Source organism: Amblyomma americanum, chromosome 1, assembly GCF_052857255.1.
Source record: "Amblyomma americanum isolate KBUSLIRL-KWMA chromosome 1, ASM5285725v1, whole genome shotgun sequence".
Classification (NCBI taxonomy): Eukaryota; Metazoa; Arthropoda; class Arachnida; order Ixodida; family Ixodidae; genus Amblyomma; species Amblyomma americanum.
Window position 1 is genome coordinate 311,391,197 of NC_135497.1, and position 17,454 is coordinate 311,408,650.

General features: G+C 46.3%; 1 protein-coding gene across 1 annotated transcript; it reads left to right on the top strand.

Moving 5' to 3' along the window:
- Positions 1-12,219: 12,219 nt before the first annotated feature.
- On the top strand, positions 12,220-16,900 carry LOC144098643 (uncharacterized). The gene is made up of 3 exons (XM_077631437.1): positions 12,220-12,666; positions 14,257-14,417; positions 16,589-16,900. Exons 1-3 carry the CDS (start codon positions 12,401-12,403, stop codon positions 16,633-16,635), a joined length of 474 nt encoding a protein of 157 aa, XP_077487563.1. The 5' UTR covers positions 12,220-12,400; the 3' UTR covers positions 16,636-16,900.
- Positions 16,901-17,454: the final 554 nt, after the last annotated feature.

A 17,454-nucleotide genomic window follows, 5' to 3' on the forward strand; every position in this document is an offset into this window, starting at 1 on the left:
CGTTAGCCGACTCCAACGGTACAAAATCTGCGTAGGCAACCGCCATCATAAAGTCCATTGTCACATCGGAATTTCAGATCCGGCTTCATTTGACATTCACAAGGACAAGGTCGGTTCTAGCTGGTACTCCTAAACTAGAAGAACAGCGCTGCGATCAAGACGAGGGTCAAAAAGGGCGTGAAGCCGGAACGATACTGCGCGATCACACTGCTTTTCGGTGATCGCGCAGAATAGCCCCAGCTTCCATGCTCTTTTTGTAAAACTTGTGCCTTTGCTTCGAAACAAAATTTCACTTTTTGTTGAGCAGATATATCTGTCCTTACCTTCGTTCATCGTCTACTTCCCAGCGCTGTTCTTCTAGGTACTCATTTGAAACACAAGCAAATGCAGTGGTGGTACTTCACCACCCTAATCACGCTAACACCATCTCAGTCGGCATGGACAGCGAGAACGCCCTCCGTTACTTCGCCACCTACGTGATGCCTGCACATATCCTGTGCGGCTAAACTCCTAACTTCTCCCCACAAATCCTGCACGTTTATCTGGAATCAGTAGCCGTTCACCAGGGAAGAGAAGAAACGAATGGGCACATGTCCTCGACAGAGACATGCCTCCGTGCAACCCTTCCCTTGCCCGCAGGATTACATCCCCAAGGATGTGCAGGCTCCAACCCAGATCCCTGCCCACCAAGTACCAAATTCATTGTCGACCTGGGTCGCACCTCCTGCAGCCCCCATCCTCACCCACTATATCTTCCTTGTTCCTCCTCCCAATTGCTGGCTAGCAGGCCAGGGGATTACCTTGAAAGCCCACTTTGCATGCTTTCACAGAAATGAGCGTATTTTTTGCCTATCTGAGCTGGAACATATCCTTGATGATGATGATGATGATGATGATGATGATGATGATGTCCTAAGGCTGATTGAAATGTACCCGCTTCTTCCTCTTCTTGATGTTTCTCAGCCCGCACTTTTTCTCCTTTACTCACCCTTTTTCTGGAGCTCCCACTGGAACCGCTGTATTCTTTCGAAATTTTATTTTATTTTCACATGCATTTTAGTTTTTCAAGGGCTCACGTAATTGGCATTCGAACTTCTGCCCTATGTTCAAGTGCGCCCAAGCTGAACACCATGAATGTTGCGGACGCCGAAGTTCCACGATTTAGGTGTCAAATGGATTCCTGCATCGAAATATCTGCGTGCTCAGGGAGCTCCAAAATTAGAGGTGCCCCTGAAAAGCCTTAGGTGCAGGATAATTCCCGTAAACTTTTATCTGCATAGATCTTAATGGTCTCCCTCATGAAGTGCCCCTTCAACAATAAACCTCAAACGTTTTATCATTTCTTCCTGTCCTGCCGCTGTTGCGCCTCCGTCCGAAAACGTTTCCGGGAAATTCCTTTTAAAAACTTGTCTGTGTAAATTTGGCATCGTTTGGCGCTACACAGATGAGGATGAGATTCAGCGTCGGGATAGTTCTCTTCACTGTCCAGAAGTTCATAACTGCCTCTGAAACGATTCCTGCCAAATCTAACGATTCCGCGCCCTCCTCTTGCAATTTGTATTGTTCGAAATCATCTACTTGTCCTTAATTATATTCTTATTTTTCTTTTTTCACTTCAAGCGGTCTATTTTTTATTCCTGACGGTTTAATGTGTGCCCACTTCCCCTGGTGAGTATGTGCCATTTTCAAAGGGACGAACAACAACAACAGTAGTAAACGGTGGCTCGAGCTGAGCGACGCATCGAACGCAGGCAATATTTATTTAGAACTATTTCTTCATAGGGGGTAGCAGAGCTATGTGCGTCCAACCCGGGGCGTCCAAACCAGTTCGCTGTTCAGTTCCATCTGACTTTGTACCGACTGCACCTCGCGATGGAGGATGATCTTTGACAAGGAGCCAACTGCTGCCGTTAACGCTGCCGGAACGTCGCAACCTGCGTCACGCGGTCATCTGGGTAGCCAGCGGTCGCCGAGCTCGCCAATCGCTTCGTCGCCTACGTCCCACGTCACACCAGTATCATCGGAGGAGCAGCCGCTGGTGACTACCACCGCTCCCGCTGTCGAGGCCAAGGGGCGCTTAACCTTTGAGAAGCGCCTCATCAGGAATGCACCCAGCCGGGCACAACCTAAAGCTGTCCCACCCGCAACCGGCAGGGTGAGTTGCTTTCCTGCTCTGGCTGAACCATCCTGTAAGTTTCTTCTTCAAAACCTCTATTTAAAGCAATCAAATGAGCAGTGCACCTGTTCACAAGGCTCAGCCTGTGGGCATGTACGTGTGACCGGCGGCAGTTCAGGAGAAGCCAGCTGATAATCCATTGCGAGCAGCATTCGTGATGAAAGAAAAACTTTGTTTTCACCTTTTCCATTCTCGAAGCAACTTCTCGTATCCCGCGAGCTTTTGCAGGACAGGTGACACTGGCATTGCATGACATGCGTGAAGCGGAAAGCCAGAAGCTTGCCGTCAGGTCTGCCGAGCAGCTGCTGATTGCAGCGGTTTTTCTGTTTTCAAAAAAGTCCAGGAACACCCGTAATAAACGCATATGAATAAAATTTACTGCGCGCTTACCAGTGTCTTAATGTGAACTTAAGCTACAGCTCAGGTAATGGGAAATTAAGGGGCCGTATATTAACTCTGGGTAGGGATGCCTTTCGACGTGAGTGCTGGAGGTGCCATTTGCAATTATCAGTACCGTGGTACGGACATAATGGTGGGAGCTGTGTGGGGTGTGTAGTAGGGGTGCGTCACGCACGTTCGGCACGTCACCGATGGTCGCGCAAGAACTCCTTTCAAGGTGGGCGTACGATCGGCGGGACTGCTACAGTGAAAAAGAGGGAAAAGGGGCTGAGGAGAGAAAAGGAGGCCACGGCTGTGATCCCTGTGTTTGAACCAATAAGCGGTCAGCAATCTGACCAATATGCGTGGTGCTTTTCAATGACGCCATGCGTGTCGTCAGGCCATTCTGGTGCTTGGAGTCGAAAATGTCGCCGCATAAACGAAAACATCGCGTTAACAAATGACGCTGTGAAAAATAAAACGAATTTTGAACTTTTCACTTCGGAGCGAAGATGATATATCCTTGAAGGCGTGAAAAATGGCGAAACAATAAATCCTGTTTCCAGCGCAGATAAAACACTCGAGCGGAGGGAAAGTATACAAAATGAACGCTGGATCTGAACTTGATTTTATGCCAAGAAAAGTGGGCATTTTGTACACATTATGCGGCGCTGGTGACACCTGGCGCGCGAATACGTTTGAGGACCAGGACGATTATCATTCAAAAATCAAAAACAAACAAAAGCTTACGTTTCCGTCAACTCACGCTCACTCTTTCGCATCTGGCGGTATTCTTCCTTTATTTTAAGAGGCTGACGCGACCGAAATTTTCGTCTTCAGCTAACCTACCGTAAATTCCGGAGAATAGTCTGCGGACTATATACATGTCTCAATGCTGAAATTTTACGTCAGGAGGACAATTCATGTGTGCGGAATATGCATTATTTTATTGTTTCAGGTCGTTTGCCAGAGTAACAGACGTCTACCGGTTCTTAAGAAAATAAAAGGGCCCTCTGTGGACGCCTACGGCATGTTATATTGCTAATAACATATAACGAAATCAGATTTGTTATCAGCAAAATTAGGAAAAGCGACTTCAACGTGTGCTAGAACTGAAATCTGTGCTGTCTAATTATAAGCACATGTTTACTTCTCGACAATAAAATGCTTTCTTACCGACTGTATGCCGCTTGTAGACAACCTGAACGAATTTAAGCCGAAATTTGTCCCGGCAGACGAAACACGGGGCGCGGAATATAGTCCGGTAATTACAGTTTACCTTTTTTCCTGAGGGCAAAAGCAGGACGGCTGATGTGTTTGTCTTTTTCATTGTAAACACAGAAGGCCTCAAAAATTTCCGGCTTTTTGCGTGCCGAACTTGCACAATACGCGTGTTCGGTTTAAAATGCCTTGCATGCAGGCTCATGCCTACATTAGAGAATGTGGTCGGCTAAATGATCTCGACCATTTAGGAAAACAACTCCCCCGTGGTGCTCCTGCCAGCGTTTACTGATAAAGCAGGCAGTCTGCCGATGTAGACAAGTGTCTTGGTGTGCCTAATTTTTCAAGCTGGGCTTCTTCTGGTGTCATTAAGTAGGCGACACATGCGCGCCAACTTTTCCGGGGCCGCAAAAACAGCACGCACACCGCGCTTCTCGCCAACCTTTTTGAACGGTGTAACACTAGATGCCACTATCACAGGTCGTTGCGGCAAACGTGCGTTTAATTACTGCATGGGCCGTTTGCCAGACTGCACCTCACGATTCTGGATTTCTTGGTGCAACCGGCATTAGTGGTGAAAAGCAGGATTCGTCGGCAAGGTCTTTTGAGCGGCCCAGGCAGACAGAAAACACACCCTCGCAGCAAAGACCTTTATTAATGCCCTACTGGCGTCAGGTGTCACACCCCCTCAAGGAGATCATTATAACTAGTAAGCCAGGAGTGGAACGTTTCAGTGCCCTCGGGCTGGGACAGTGCCTCCCTCAGCACTGCCGTACGTCAATGCGACCGTGCACGCAGAACAAGGCCGATCACGTTGAGGACAAGTAGATATTCGCCGCTATCTCTCGATGCCCTCCTCCCCTCTGCCTACTTCTATTTATACCCGCCTTGTTTGAGAACCTGCAAAAGGAGGTGCCAAACTTCCTTCGCATAAATACAATCGGCGCACCCTGCCCTCCTCGAGCTCCCCGGTTCCGCAGTGGGCGTATCTGCCGGTTAATAGACACAGACACCGAACTCGAACACAAACGCAGATCAGTCGGCGTAAATGAATACGAGCGCGAAACGTCTCCTGCATACGCTTTCCTCGATAAAACGTGAGGACTTTTTGCTTTCTGGCGTTCTGTTAGTATTATCGCCCTCAAAGCGTGGTTTGTAGAAGTACATCTTAAGAATAAGCGCAGCCATTCTCAAAGTTCTCATGTCATCATTTGATGCTTCTCTATTGAGACAACCACTGGGAACTGCTGCATTTCAGCAATGCTTGTAAAGAGGTGAAAAAGTCTAAAGTGGACATTTATTCTGAGCACCCTCGATGAAAACAATAAATGTACTTACCTAGGAGCAAATAGTTCCGCGCACAGATGCTTGCACCTTTCAATGAGGCGCCTGTAACTCATGCGCTGGCCTGCCATCACGTCGGGCTCTGTGAAGAAGGTTTTTTCTTGGGACGGATCGGGTTGTGCCCGTAATTCAATCCCGACATCTCTATACGCGCAAGGCGACGATTTCGGCGTGATTATCGGTTTGGTTCTTCAGTCCTGTTAGAATGAGCTGGTTAGCCGCTATAATTGCTTCGCTGTTGCCAAAGCACTGGCAATTTATAGCACAGCCTGTAGATGCTGAAGCACGACTCCACGCGGAAGTGCCTCCGCGGGCCTTGATAGGACAGCCGTCTTTGTGTTGCGGAGTGTTGCCAATCGAGTAATATTTCCCGCAGTTGAATGCCTCTCAGGCGAATTTACCAGAGATGGGTGGCGTACTCGTATCATAAATTCGCGAACATTTATAGGTGTTTTAAACACAGCTATCCGTAATTGCTAAAGCAAATAACACTTTTACAGGTGAGCTAAGAACTACTTGCGCACATCAGTTCATACGGACTTGACTGATGATTAAGCAAAGCAAGTGTGTGCCCATCTGCCGAGCATGCCTCCCAGTAATTGTTCCTTAATATATATATATATATATATATATATATATATATATATATATATATATATATATATATATATATTAAGAAAGCCAACAGTCACCGAAACCAAGGTGCTTGGGGGAATGTTTCTTTTTTTTGTAATATCTAGTGCCAATCAATTAGTTTTTAATTAAAATTACTTATCAAGCAGCAGAAAAAACAGCCATGCCGCCGGTGGGATCCGACCCACGACCCACGGGATATTGGGAGGTCGTGGGTAATATATATATATATATATATATATATATATATATATATATATATATATATATATATATATATATATATATATATATATATATATATATATATATATATATATATATATATATATATATATATATATATATATATATAGTGCACCACTTAAGGCTTAGCTATGTGCTGTTGTCATTTTGACAGCGCATGAGAACACAATTAGGGCGAATTAATGATACTCTAATAAAGAATTATCAATTAGCACAATTTCTTTTCCTCATGTATTTCACCTCATCGATGAGCAGTTGTCCTAATTCCCCAATTTTGTGTGCACGCGCGTTTTTAGCAAGCGATACTGCTGTGCAACTTTTAATCCAAGTGTATTTTTTTGCTCTTTAAGAACCGACATTCATTATCCCTTTTCGTTTACCTGAGTTTCTTTGCACATGTCTTCTCTCGTGCAGCCAACGACACAGCTTTTGCATCTGCATTTCAGTGGCCCATGACATCGCCTTGCACTCAAGTCATGGTCACCTTTTTGGCGGCGACTCCTCAAGCGGCAACTAAGACTGCCACTGCCTTCGACATGAGGGCCGGGTAGTAATAGCTATTAGGGAATCTGGATGCGGCGCTGCTGCTGCCGCTACCAGCATATTCCGTAAGCGGCGTCTGACAGACACCGGCACACTGCTCCTCGTTGCGGCATGCCGAAAGGTCGAGGGCAAAACTCGCCACGACGAGCTCGCTCTCAGACTCTTTCACATGATGCCGTTGCAATCACAGAGAAGCGTGATTTCCGAATATTTGCGAAGAACGGCGCGTCTGTGTTGTCCAAACCTCTTTGCCCAGAACTTAAAAAGATCTGGTCACACTGTCGCACCTTCAGCATTATATTTGCGTACAACTCACCCGAAAAGTAATAGAATTTTGAAGGCACGCTTGCTCCTTGCAGCTGAGTATCTGTTACACACCGCAAAAAAATTATAAACTTTTTATCGGACATAAAAATGCACGACAGCTCAATCACGTTATAAAGTAAACGCATAATAAGATGTTTGAGATTTGAATTCGCCAAAGCATTTGCTGCCAATGGTATCCCGCTCGCACCGCACGAGCTGATATCGCCATCATGTTAAATAGCCGCAGTGTTAAGCGTCGCAACGACAGAGCGACGGGGCCTTATTTTGCTGCGCGCTTGCGAAAAGGGCTTTAGCCGAGTATATCCGCAGCTTCTGGGGTTGTATAGATGACATGACCGAGAGAGAGAGAAAGCGAGGGCGTCACACATAATATACAAAGCGTTCTACTGGCAAACAACTGCGCAGTATATCAGGGTGGTTGCTTGCAGAATACAGAGGATTTGGGCACTGGTGTAACGAGCAGTGTGCCAGTGGTCGAGGGCAAGTAGTGACTGCAGATCGGGACCATGAGAGGAAAAAATAAGAATAAAAAGGGCTACGGTACATTTGGAAGCTACTCAGAGATCATGAATAGCAGGATAATGCAGCAAGTACACCCCTCTGGTGCAGGAAAAGGCAGCGAGCTATGAATTGGGTAACGAAACAGGTTATGTTGGGTGACAGAGAGGGACCGGAGTGGGTTACGGAACATACGTGAGTTAATGATAGAATAGCTCATATCAAAAATAGAAGTGGGCACACCTAGGACGTGTATTACGTAGAAAACCAAAAAAAAAACTCGACTTTCCGCTAGGGTGGCTGAGTTTATTTCAAGAGAATGCAGTCGTAGCTGGTTCTGGGAGAACCACGCGGACAGCTGAGGCTAACAAGCTTGCAGGTATTGTGTGGCCACGGCAGACGCAAGTCAGACTTAGAAATTTATGGGAGCGACCATTTTCCAGCAGAGGTCTAGTCAGGTTACCGATGATGACATTGTTACCGTGGCTGCTGGAATATTGTGAGCTTTCTGCTGGGGTACCGGCGGGAACATAAATGCTTAGTTATTTTTCTGGCTTCTCTTATGCAGTTCATCTTCGCTGAAGCCTCGTGGTGCAATTGAAAAAAACACGAGGCATAATTGAACGGAATCATTGCTGCTACGAGCATCACAATAAATAAATTCCGTTCAATGAGGTGGAAATTGAGCTCATACACCAGGCTCATTCACTCACTGCAATGCATGGGGGTGTTTGCTTACTCGGGAGGAATGGCAGTCTTGTGAAAATAATCATTCGAAGCATAAGCACACATTTTAGAATCTCTGCCAAAAAAAGAAACACGCGCGCCTGTCTTATTGGAAGCGCTTAATGAAATGAGGCACGTGCACCAGCCGGCGTTAGTGTAACGCTGCCGGTTGCACATTTCTTCATCTTGATAGCGCTTAAGCACCCCTGCACTTTTTTACAGTGTGTGCACAGATGTATTTTTCGTCTTTAGGAGTACGATCACGTGTGGTGTATAGTCAGACTCAACTAGCGCGTCCGTGGCGTTGCATGATCTCTGGCTCCCCCAGGCACAGTTCTCAAGCAGTTTTTTGAGTAGGATTTTAAGTTCGGAATTTCATGGCTGGCTTTTTTTTATATTTCACATACAGGGTATTTTGTTGTGTTTCAGATGATAATTAAAGAACAGTTGCCTTTTACGGCACGCTGTACATGTTTGGGGCGGAATACAGTCGGCGAATAGAGCTTCCAAATTCTTGGTCTCCGGAGTGCAACCGAAGAGAAAAATATTGTGTCCCAGGTGTACATTTTATCCTGCCTCTTGTTTGTATCGAGGAGAATAATGCCGACGCTGGTGTCCATGCACAATAATTCTCAAAATACGCTACTAGGCCATACTAACGGACACAAAATGTACATCGAAGCTTCATTTTGCTTGTAGCTGCAAGACGGGATCCCTCATGTTATTTAATGCTCTTTCACTCAAGTCTTGGTGCAACAGTGGTGTACGAAGAATATGGCTATTAAAAAAGGAACATATTTAGCAAGGCTTTGTAGCTGCAAAGCAGTTTTGCTAACCTTCGCAGTACCGGCTGTGAAGATGCATGTTATGTGAAATTGAATGTCAGGTTTTCTCTCTTTCCGCTAAAACAATTTGGAGATGCAGACGCAGACGCAATATGGTCGTCGTTGTGACTTACTGGTATATGATAAATTCCGTTCCAAAACAGTATCGCATTTCCTACCGCTCGTGGAGTCACCCTTCAGACACGGGCAGTCGACAGCAGCTTCGAGGACCGTGATCGTTCAGGCTTATGCTGCATTCATTCGGGTAGTCTCCAAAATATATGCGCACGAGGGCGTATGAACTCGATACTGAAATGAAAGATGCAACGAAAGACGTTCAAGGGTCACCTTGTAATTAAAACACGTGTTTGTTTTGATCCTCTCGGAAAGCTCGAGAGTAGGCTCTCTCTGTTTCCAGTCGCGCCTTGTGGAGAGCATTATGCAGTGGCTGCCAAACCATACCCGTAAGAAATTGTCGTCCACTATGGCAGATCTCATCATGATCTCTGAGGTACCGATACGTGCAACACTCGTGTATAAAGCTACAAAAGAGTCACCCAGAGGTCGTCACGTCTGCCCCACTGGGGACGTTTAACAAGCAGCGGATATCTCATGCCCCGCGTGATGGTGTACTTGTATTTTCGAAATCATCCGTTGCTGAATACGTCAAGCGTGGGGTAAAGACGAGTAGGATTATAAAGATACTAAAGTGAATGTCATGTTAACGTTATTAGAATAACTACCGCATAGTTTTCAAAAAATGCTGCTTTGGTGGAAGAAGGAGGTTTATTAGAAAGAAATGTTGAAGCACTCGTGACGCCATACACGGCCGTTTTCGGAAACAAAGTGCAATGTATTAAGGCGTTTATACCAAGCGGATCAGTTTGGGTAGGCAACACCACCAATCACGTACAAACTGTGCTCATGGAGTCCAGAGCGTTCCCGGCATGTTGAGTTTGAATACACGTGCAGTTAAATTTCTCAAACAAATTTTATTCAGTGAATGCGTCTTTTTTGCTGCCGTACAAAATTCACCAGAAAACGCCACATTGATTTGTTACCAAAAAAAAAAGTTCGATGAAGTTGCTTTAAGTGCTCCTTTATAAACAGTGAATCCATGCAATCTTCTTTACGTATGCTGAGTGTCCGCAGCAACGGTCCACTGAAAAGAGAAGGCATACTAGGTGCGAAACGATTACCAGCGTCGCATTTCCTTTTTGAAGAGCTGTTTCGTTTTTCTGAATGTCCAACACTGCATCAAGCGTACATTACGACATTAAGCAAAGGAGCAAAAATGGGCTGCTATACCTGCGAATGCTTCGTTCCATGTGGATGAATGTTCTTGCGCGGTGGCATTACGGTATACAGTGCCAGTGAAGGAGCGATCGGCATGTTGGTGCCTCACTCCGACCGGAATTATACCACATCGTCTCGCTTTGTATAACATTGCGGAGGCCTCAGAGGTCTCTGGGGAAAAGTATGCCGCGTTGAACACGATTTCCTAGTGACTCCTCTCTGGATGTCCTTTTTCTATTCACCGCCCTCATTCACGCCTTTCTCGCCTGTGCGGACTGCTGAATCAAAAGTTTTTGGACCCGATGAGGAAGTTCCACGTGCCCTATGCCGTACGGAGAGACCTGTCCGAGTTTTGAGGTCATATTTTGTCTGTTTTTTAAAGCGGTCGTAAAATATTGTATTTTATTAAATGAAAAGAACACGCCAGCAGTCTTTTCATTCCTTTCATAGGCTCGCAGCACTTTTTAAGCGCTTAATAATCGTTGTCATCAAATGCATTTTTCAACCATAAGATGTGGGCGAAACTATCGTTTTAAGCATTCTGTGTACCAAGTTTTGACCCCACCGACATTTATTTTCTCGTAGTTAGCTGTTAACACGCGTGTCGACTATCACCAAACGCAGTGAATGAAGCGCTGTCGCTGGTTAAGACCAGCTCAGGAGCCTCCTCCACACCCTGTGGGGCTACCACCACCTAAGTTCTCCTAGAACAGGTTATGTCTTTCTTGCAGTGAATTTAAAATAGAGCACCTGAGGCAATGCATGTTAACACAACAGCGTCATTTTTCAGCGTTCCCAGCTGAGCGCACAAAGAACCAGATCCTGAAACTGCCGTCGCCAACATGGTCGGGTATTTGCTCTGGTCTGAGGAGTGCGCCAGCATCTTGTGACGCGCCGCGAAATGCAATCCGGGGCATTAGCGCGCCTACCGTGACCAATTATACAAATCATTTTTGCCCCTACCTCTCTGTTGACCAGCAGCCTAGGTAGTGGCAATTAAGGCACCCCAGAGTGCCTTTCACTGAAGAGGTACCTCTTTTCCTGCCTCTCTCATGATGATGATGAGGATGATGATGATGACGGTGGCTTCCTAAGGCTTAATGGCACATACCCACGGCGGGGGATTGGCCAGTGTGCACTGCGGAAACGAACGCAGTAATGGACAATGAGTGGAGTATTTGGATAATTTTTTGTCTTAGACTAAACTTTGTACAAAAATGCAAAAAAACGTAAAAGAAAAAACAGTGAATCCTCATTTTAGTAGCGGCATCTGCCTAATTTATTTATATAGCTGTGAATTTATTTGCACACCGGTGTCAGGGCATGTCCCTTGGCGCTTTCCCCGTAGGAGAGGAGAATCGGAAGAGATAGAGCAAGCCTGTAGTCGAGCGAGGGGATCTCCTTCTCCTTTTTCTTCTTCTACTCACACTTCTTAACCTTCCTGCAAGATAGCTTGGATGCATACGCCGGAGATCTGGCATCAACGAAAAGAGAGGAGCGACTGAGGGCTTCGCGACATATTACACAGCGCCTTTTCTCTGCTTTCCTTCTTTTCGTCACTGGAGCTCCCTTGAAAAACCGTGTTGTAGCCTCTGAAGCAATTCCACATACCCACGGTAGGGGTTGGCCAGTTTGAAGCACGTCCATGCAGGAGAAAAATAATTCTTTCCAAGTTTTCTTCGTCGTTTGTCTAAATCTTAATCTTCCTTCCGGAATCCCACGTCGATAGCATTCGATCTTCTCAATCTTTCAGCGTATCCAGACAAAAATCACGACAAAAGCGTGCCGATGTTTCTGATAGCAGGCGTCAAATCACTACCCGCATTGAAATAAAATGCTCGATCAGTGACCTTTGTAATATGGGCGTGATAACCGTCTTTTTCTTGCCCGATCGAAGTCGAACGAGATGAAGGACAAAGAAAACCGTCTCGTGGTCTTCGTCCGATTCTTGGCCGATCCACCAGTGTGGCTATGTGCCATCTTTTGATAGGCTAACAACAACAACAACGTTCCTCTCTTGTCTGCCGCTCGAGCCGCGCGAGAGATAGGACGCACGCCATCTTTATTTCGAACCGGTCTTCTATCATGCGTCGCAGAGCTATGTGCGTCCACCCAAGCTCTCCTGACCGACCCACTGCTCAGCTCCATCGACCTCATTCCGGTCTCCACCTTGCGATGCAGGGTGATCATGACCAAGGAGCTAAATGCTGCCGTGAGGGCCGCCGGAACATCTCGACCCGCGTCTGGCGGCCAGCGGGGGAGCCACCGGCCGCTGAGGTCGCCAAGCGCTTCGGGGCCTCGGTCCGGCGCCTCGCCCTTGCCTTCGGAGAAAGAGGCGCTGACGACTACCACCACAACGGCCACCGCAAGGGGCGCTTGGGCTCCGAGAAGCGCGTATGCGGAAATACAGACTGCCGAGCGCAGCGGCCAGCCGTCCCCCCAGAGACAGGCAAGGTGAGCTTGCTTCTGAGCCCCGTTGGTTTGCTTTGGTGCTCTGTTCGAATTCTCCTGTCAGGTGCTTGCCCGAACCTAGGAAATGCGCCAGGAAGTCTCCAGATACTCACACATTAAGTTTTGATGTTACTTGCCCGCCAAGAGCTCAGCGTGCTCACACAAGATGCAGCTATCGGTCATCGGACACAGATTGCGAATACCATCTAAAGCTGTAAACCTGCACGAGTCCAAATCTAATGGCGAATACGCTCCCACCGTAAATATATATGAAGACCGCTTGTTCCACCATGTGATTCAATGAGTGCTTGTATGGGCGCCTGCAGCAGGCGTCAAAGCTTTGTTTCGGTATTCTTTGAGTCAAAGCAAGGTTTCAGAATGCTCGTTCGTAAAGCGTGGTATACGGAACTTTAGCTTTACGACAAGCGCAGCAATTTCCCCCTTTCTGATGTCAAAATTTAATGCTGCTCAATAACTGAGAACTGGGCTTCACCTATCAAACAGCTGAGAAAAGTTGAAAGTGGTCATTTATCTATGCCGAATGAGTTTGGTGAAAACAGAAAAGTGACTTTGCCTGTAGCAGGGAGTAAATTCTGTGGGCAGTTGTTTGCACCTTTCATAGAGGCGCCGGTAGCGTGAATGCCCCCCTTTCCACAGCGTCGGCATCCCTGAATAGTTATTTTATCTGGATAGGGACCTAGTGCTGCTCATACTGCAATGCTGACGCCTCCACAAACAAGGCTACGATTTCCGCGTGGTTATCAATGATGGTTCTTCAGTACAGTTACGATTAGCTGATTAGCCACTGTAATCTGGTCTCCTTCGCCAAAGCACCGCGAATCCGTGCCATAACTAATAGAGACCGAAGAACGGCACCATGTCGAAAGGCCACCGCACACCCATAAGACTGCCATCTTTGTCTTGTGCAGTGCTGTCACATGCGTAACAATTCTCCGAAGATTAATACGTGTTAGACGAATTAGGTATTGTAGGGCGGCGAAGTGACATTAAATTCTTGCACATGTTTGAGTGCTCTAAAGTAAATTCCCCATAATTGCTAAAGAAATAAAATTGTCTGAGATGAACTAATGACATAAAGGTCTTGTGCACATCACTTAAAATGAACTTGAATGGAGATTAGGAAATACGCGTGTACGATCAGTTTTCGCGCGAAGCAAAGTCTTTAATCCTTACATTTGGAATTGGTGGTGAGATAGACCGCATAATACTAAATACTTCTAATCTTTTTTAACTGATAATGATTGTAAATGTGCAGTTGTTTTTGTTTCAGCGTGTGGTATAACACAACTGAGGTTAATTAGAGATGTCGTAAATTCTTTAATCACACATAGGCACTCGTGTGTAATTTCTCATCCACTTCACCACATCGGTAAACAGTTTTCAGAAAACCTAAATTCACTGCTTACGCAGAATTTTACCATCGTGTACTGCTGAGCTAGATTTGAATCAGCGCAAGTGCTTGTTTATTTGCGTTTACGAACTCGAATTCATAATGCCTTTTCGTTCACCCAATATTCTTGCTCACATATCGTCGGCTGCAGCCAATAACTGAGTCCTCGAACCCGTTTCCAGCGGAGCAAGACATCGGCTGGGGCCCCACGCATCGCCGCCTGTGTGGTGCTGGCTCCACAGGCAAAGGCCCCGGCTGCCATCGCTTCGTCATGGCGGCCGAGTTCCTGCAACTAGGAGGCCGTCCGGGAGCGGTGCTGCTGCTGCCCCTGCCAGCCGCATCCGTAAGTGGCGCTCACAGCCGCATGCGCAGTACGCCCTCCCGCGCAGTTGTTCAGCTGACAACGCAACCGCAAACGCCATTCTTGACTGTACACCATGAGCGTTTTCGTGGCGCATGGTATTATGCAAGCTATATGAAAATTGTTGGTATCCGCAGCTCAACAAATCACAAATATAATGTGTGCTAGGTAAATATTTTTGGGGGCTAGTTTTTTACATCGACCTAGCGATATGAGGTGAACGTTGATATGCACGAAGCAGCAGTTCTTAAATGCGTTATTAGGCCACAGAAACGAGACAAATTTACTTTGCGAATCTTCAGTGCATTTATAGCCGCATTACTGGGTCCCTGCTGCTAATTAATAAGCAGTCACTTTCGGCGCAACTGTGTTCTTTGAGGGGTATGCATATGTAGCACTGACAACAGAATGCAAGGCTTGGTGTCTACAAACCCTGTCCTGTTTACCATGTAAGTATCCAAAATAGCGATGCGCGTTATATGTTGCGGCTTTTCAGGAGCTCACTTTTAGAACTAAAGCACATAGAGAGGCGGAGACAGCCGCTAGCGGTCGTCCTTCTTATTTGCGGAGCTGTATTTGTGTTTATCTTAAGCTACTGCATTCCCAAACAGTATCCCATTTCACCACGTCTCTATAGTGTACCTAAAGACATTACCTGTCGATAGCAACGTAGAGTTGAGGCTTATGTGCTGTTCATTCGGACAGTCGTCCAAGAACATGGGTAATAAGGCATATGTAATCTAGAGCAAAGCGAATAGTGCAAAGGAAGAACTTCAATGTTTAGTGGACACGCGAAAACAACGTAGTTTTATTTCTGAGTCTTTCAGGGAAGCATGAAAGCAGACCTCGCCACGTGGCCCGAATGAAAGACAGGTAGCGAATCCGGCTTCTCGCTGTTTCCAGTCGCGCTTTGTCCAAAGCATCCTGCCTTATTCTATGGCTACCACATCATACCCAGAATAATTGTATCGTGTATTGTGGCAGGTGCCTCATGGCCTCTGAGCAGCTGTTACGTACAACACACCCCTGAGGCTAGGAAACGCTGGTGTTCACCCTAAAGCGGTGATCAGCCTTAGGGCCATCATGGTGGACAGGATTTGTGCGTCCTCAGAAATTGTACGTTCCACCTATCAATCAAATAAAATGAAAGATGAAGAAACGTCGGCGGTGATGGGACAGGAGCCCACAATGGGCAGAACCTAACGCATTAGCAATAAATCGCCTTAACAACTCGGCCACTTAGTCCGACGGAAAGAGGATGTTTTAGAAGGCATTGGTCGTAACTTATAACCGGATATAGCGAACACATCGGATATAACAAAGGTATAGTAAGTTGTAACGTGACGCCGAAATTACTTCGAGAATCGTGAGGTGATCGTATTGAGCTTAAGAGCTCAACAGGACAACAGAAATTCTTTCCTTTTGTTGGGAAGAAGTTGGCTTAAGTGCTCTTCAAATTTGTTTCTTATTGACGTCCAAAATTCGATTCGGGTGGCGACGAAATTTTTAAATGGAAATTTTTCGCTGATTATTGAGCATATTACTTCTGGACAAATATAAATATGGCTATAAAAAGCACGAGATCAAATTTACTGAGATGAAAAGTTGGGTGGAGTGTCCTAGTCATCTGCAAAGAACTCACGCTAGATACTGTGTCCAAGCAGAGTGTCGGCCACGACGGGGCCACGAAAACAGAATTCATAAGAGTTCCGGAACACTCATCTGCTTCGCCTATTCTGAACATTTGAGTGTTCTTTCTATACTTTCATGACGGCTGCAAGAATAGCATGAAACGGCCAGGTAGAGTACTGGAAAAAACAGCGGAAAGATGCAAAGCAGCGAACCTGCTTGCATACTGAAGAATACTTTCGTTCCACTTGTGCAGAACATGCAGTATTCAAGAAGGTGAGTCGAGAAACCTCTTGCTTTGAGGCATTAGGGAGGAGTGTAACTGAAGGAGCAGCGGACATTTTCGAGGGTGTTTCACTCTTACGGCAGCTATACCTCAGTGTCTCATTTAGTATGAACCCAAGCGGGCTTCCGAAATTCCTGATGAAAAGTGTGCTGTGTTGAACGCTATTTCTAAGTGACTATGTTCGGGGTCCCTCCGGTTGACTCACAACCCTCATATTCACGTTTTCTCTCATTTGCAGAGTGCGTCCTGCTGAGTTCTGCGAGTACTGATGCTTCGCGGACATAGCCGACAGCAGTTTAGATTTTACAATTTTATATTTTTTCGATATTGGTGAATCGGTTAAGATTAGCAGCACTGTTGTAATTTATTAAATCAAATAATGCATATGCGGTCTCTTCATTCCTTTCGTGGCTTAGCAGCGCTCTGCGAGCGCTTATGTGCCGTTTTTCTTGCAGAGACAGATAATTTTTCATGGAAACTAAACAGACCGATGAGTTCAGCTGCAATCCTCCGACCCATATCACTTCCTCCCTGTATGGGAAAGGTTATGGAGAGAATGGCGCTCCCAGTGCTCACTCAGCTAGAGTGATATCTATAACTCTTCCGTCAGCTGCCCCTACACTCAATTCCTTCCACAAGCACGTGTGCTGCTGTGATGTGTGCTGCAGTGATGTGGCTGTGATGTGACATGCAGCCCCTGCGCTCTCCAGCTACATATTACTGTGTGTGTTGCCATCAATGGGTTTTCGACAATATCTCCCACAGCGCAATTCTAGCCAACTTTGAGGGAATCATTACAGGAGCCCGACTATACAACGAATACAAAACTTACTTTATAATCGGTTACTAAGAGCATTTTCCCTGATAATCTGCCCTCACCAGCAGTGCCCATCAAATAGGCCACAACAAGACGCTCGATTATAAACGCCCGTTGTTTAGCGAGGTGATGAACGTGTCTTCTTTTTTGCCCAGGTACAACACGCCATCTATCCGGATCGCATCACGATCTGCTATGTCCATGGTACCCGAGTATTTCAAGCAATTACCATCCATTAAGGCTTCGACATCATTCACGCCCACGCTGCGAGCGTGAAGCTCGAATGC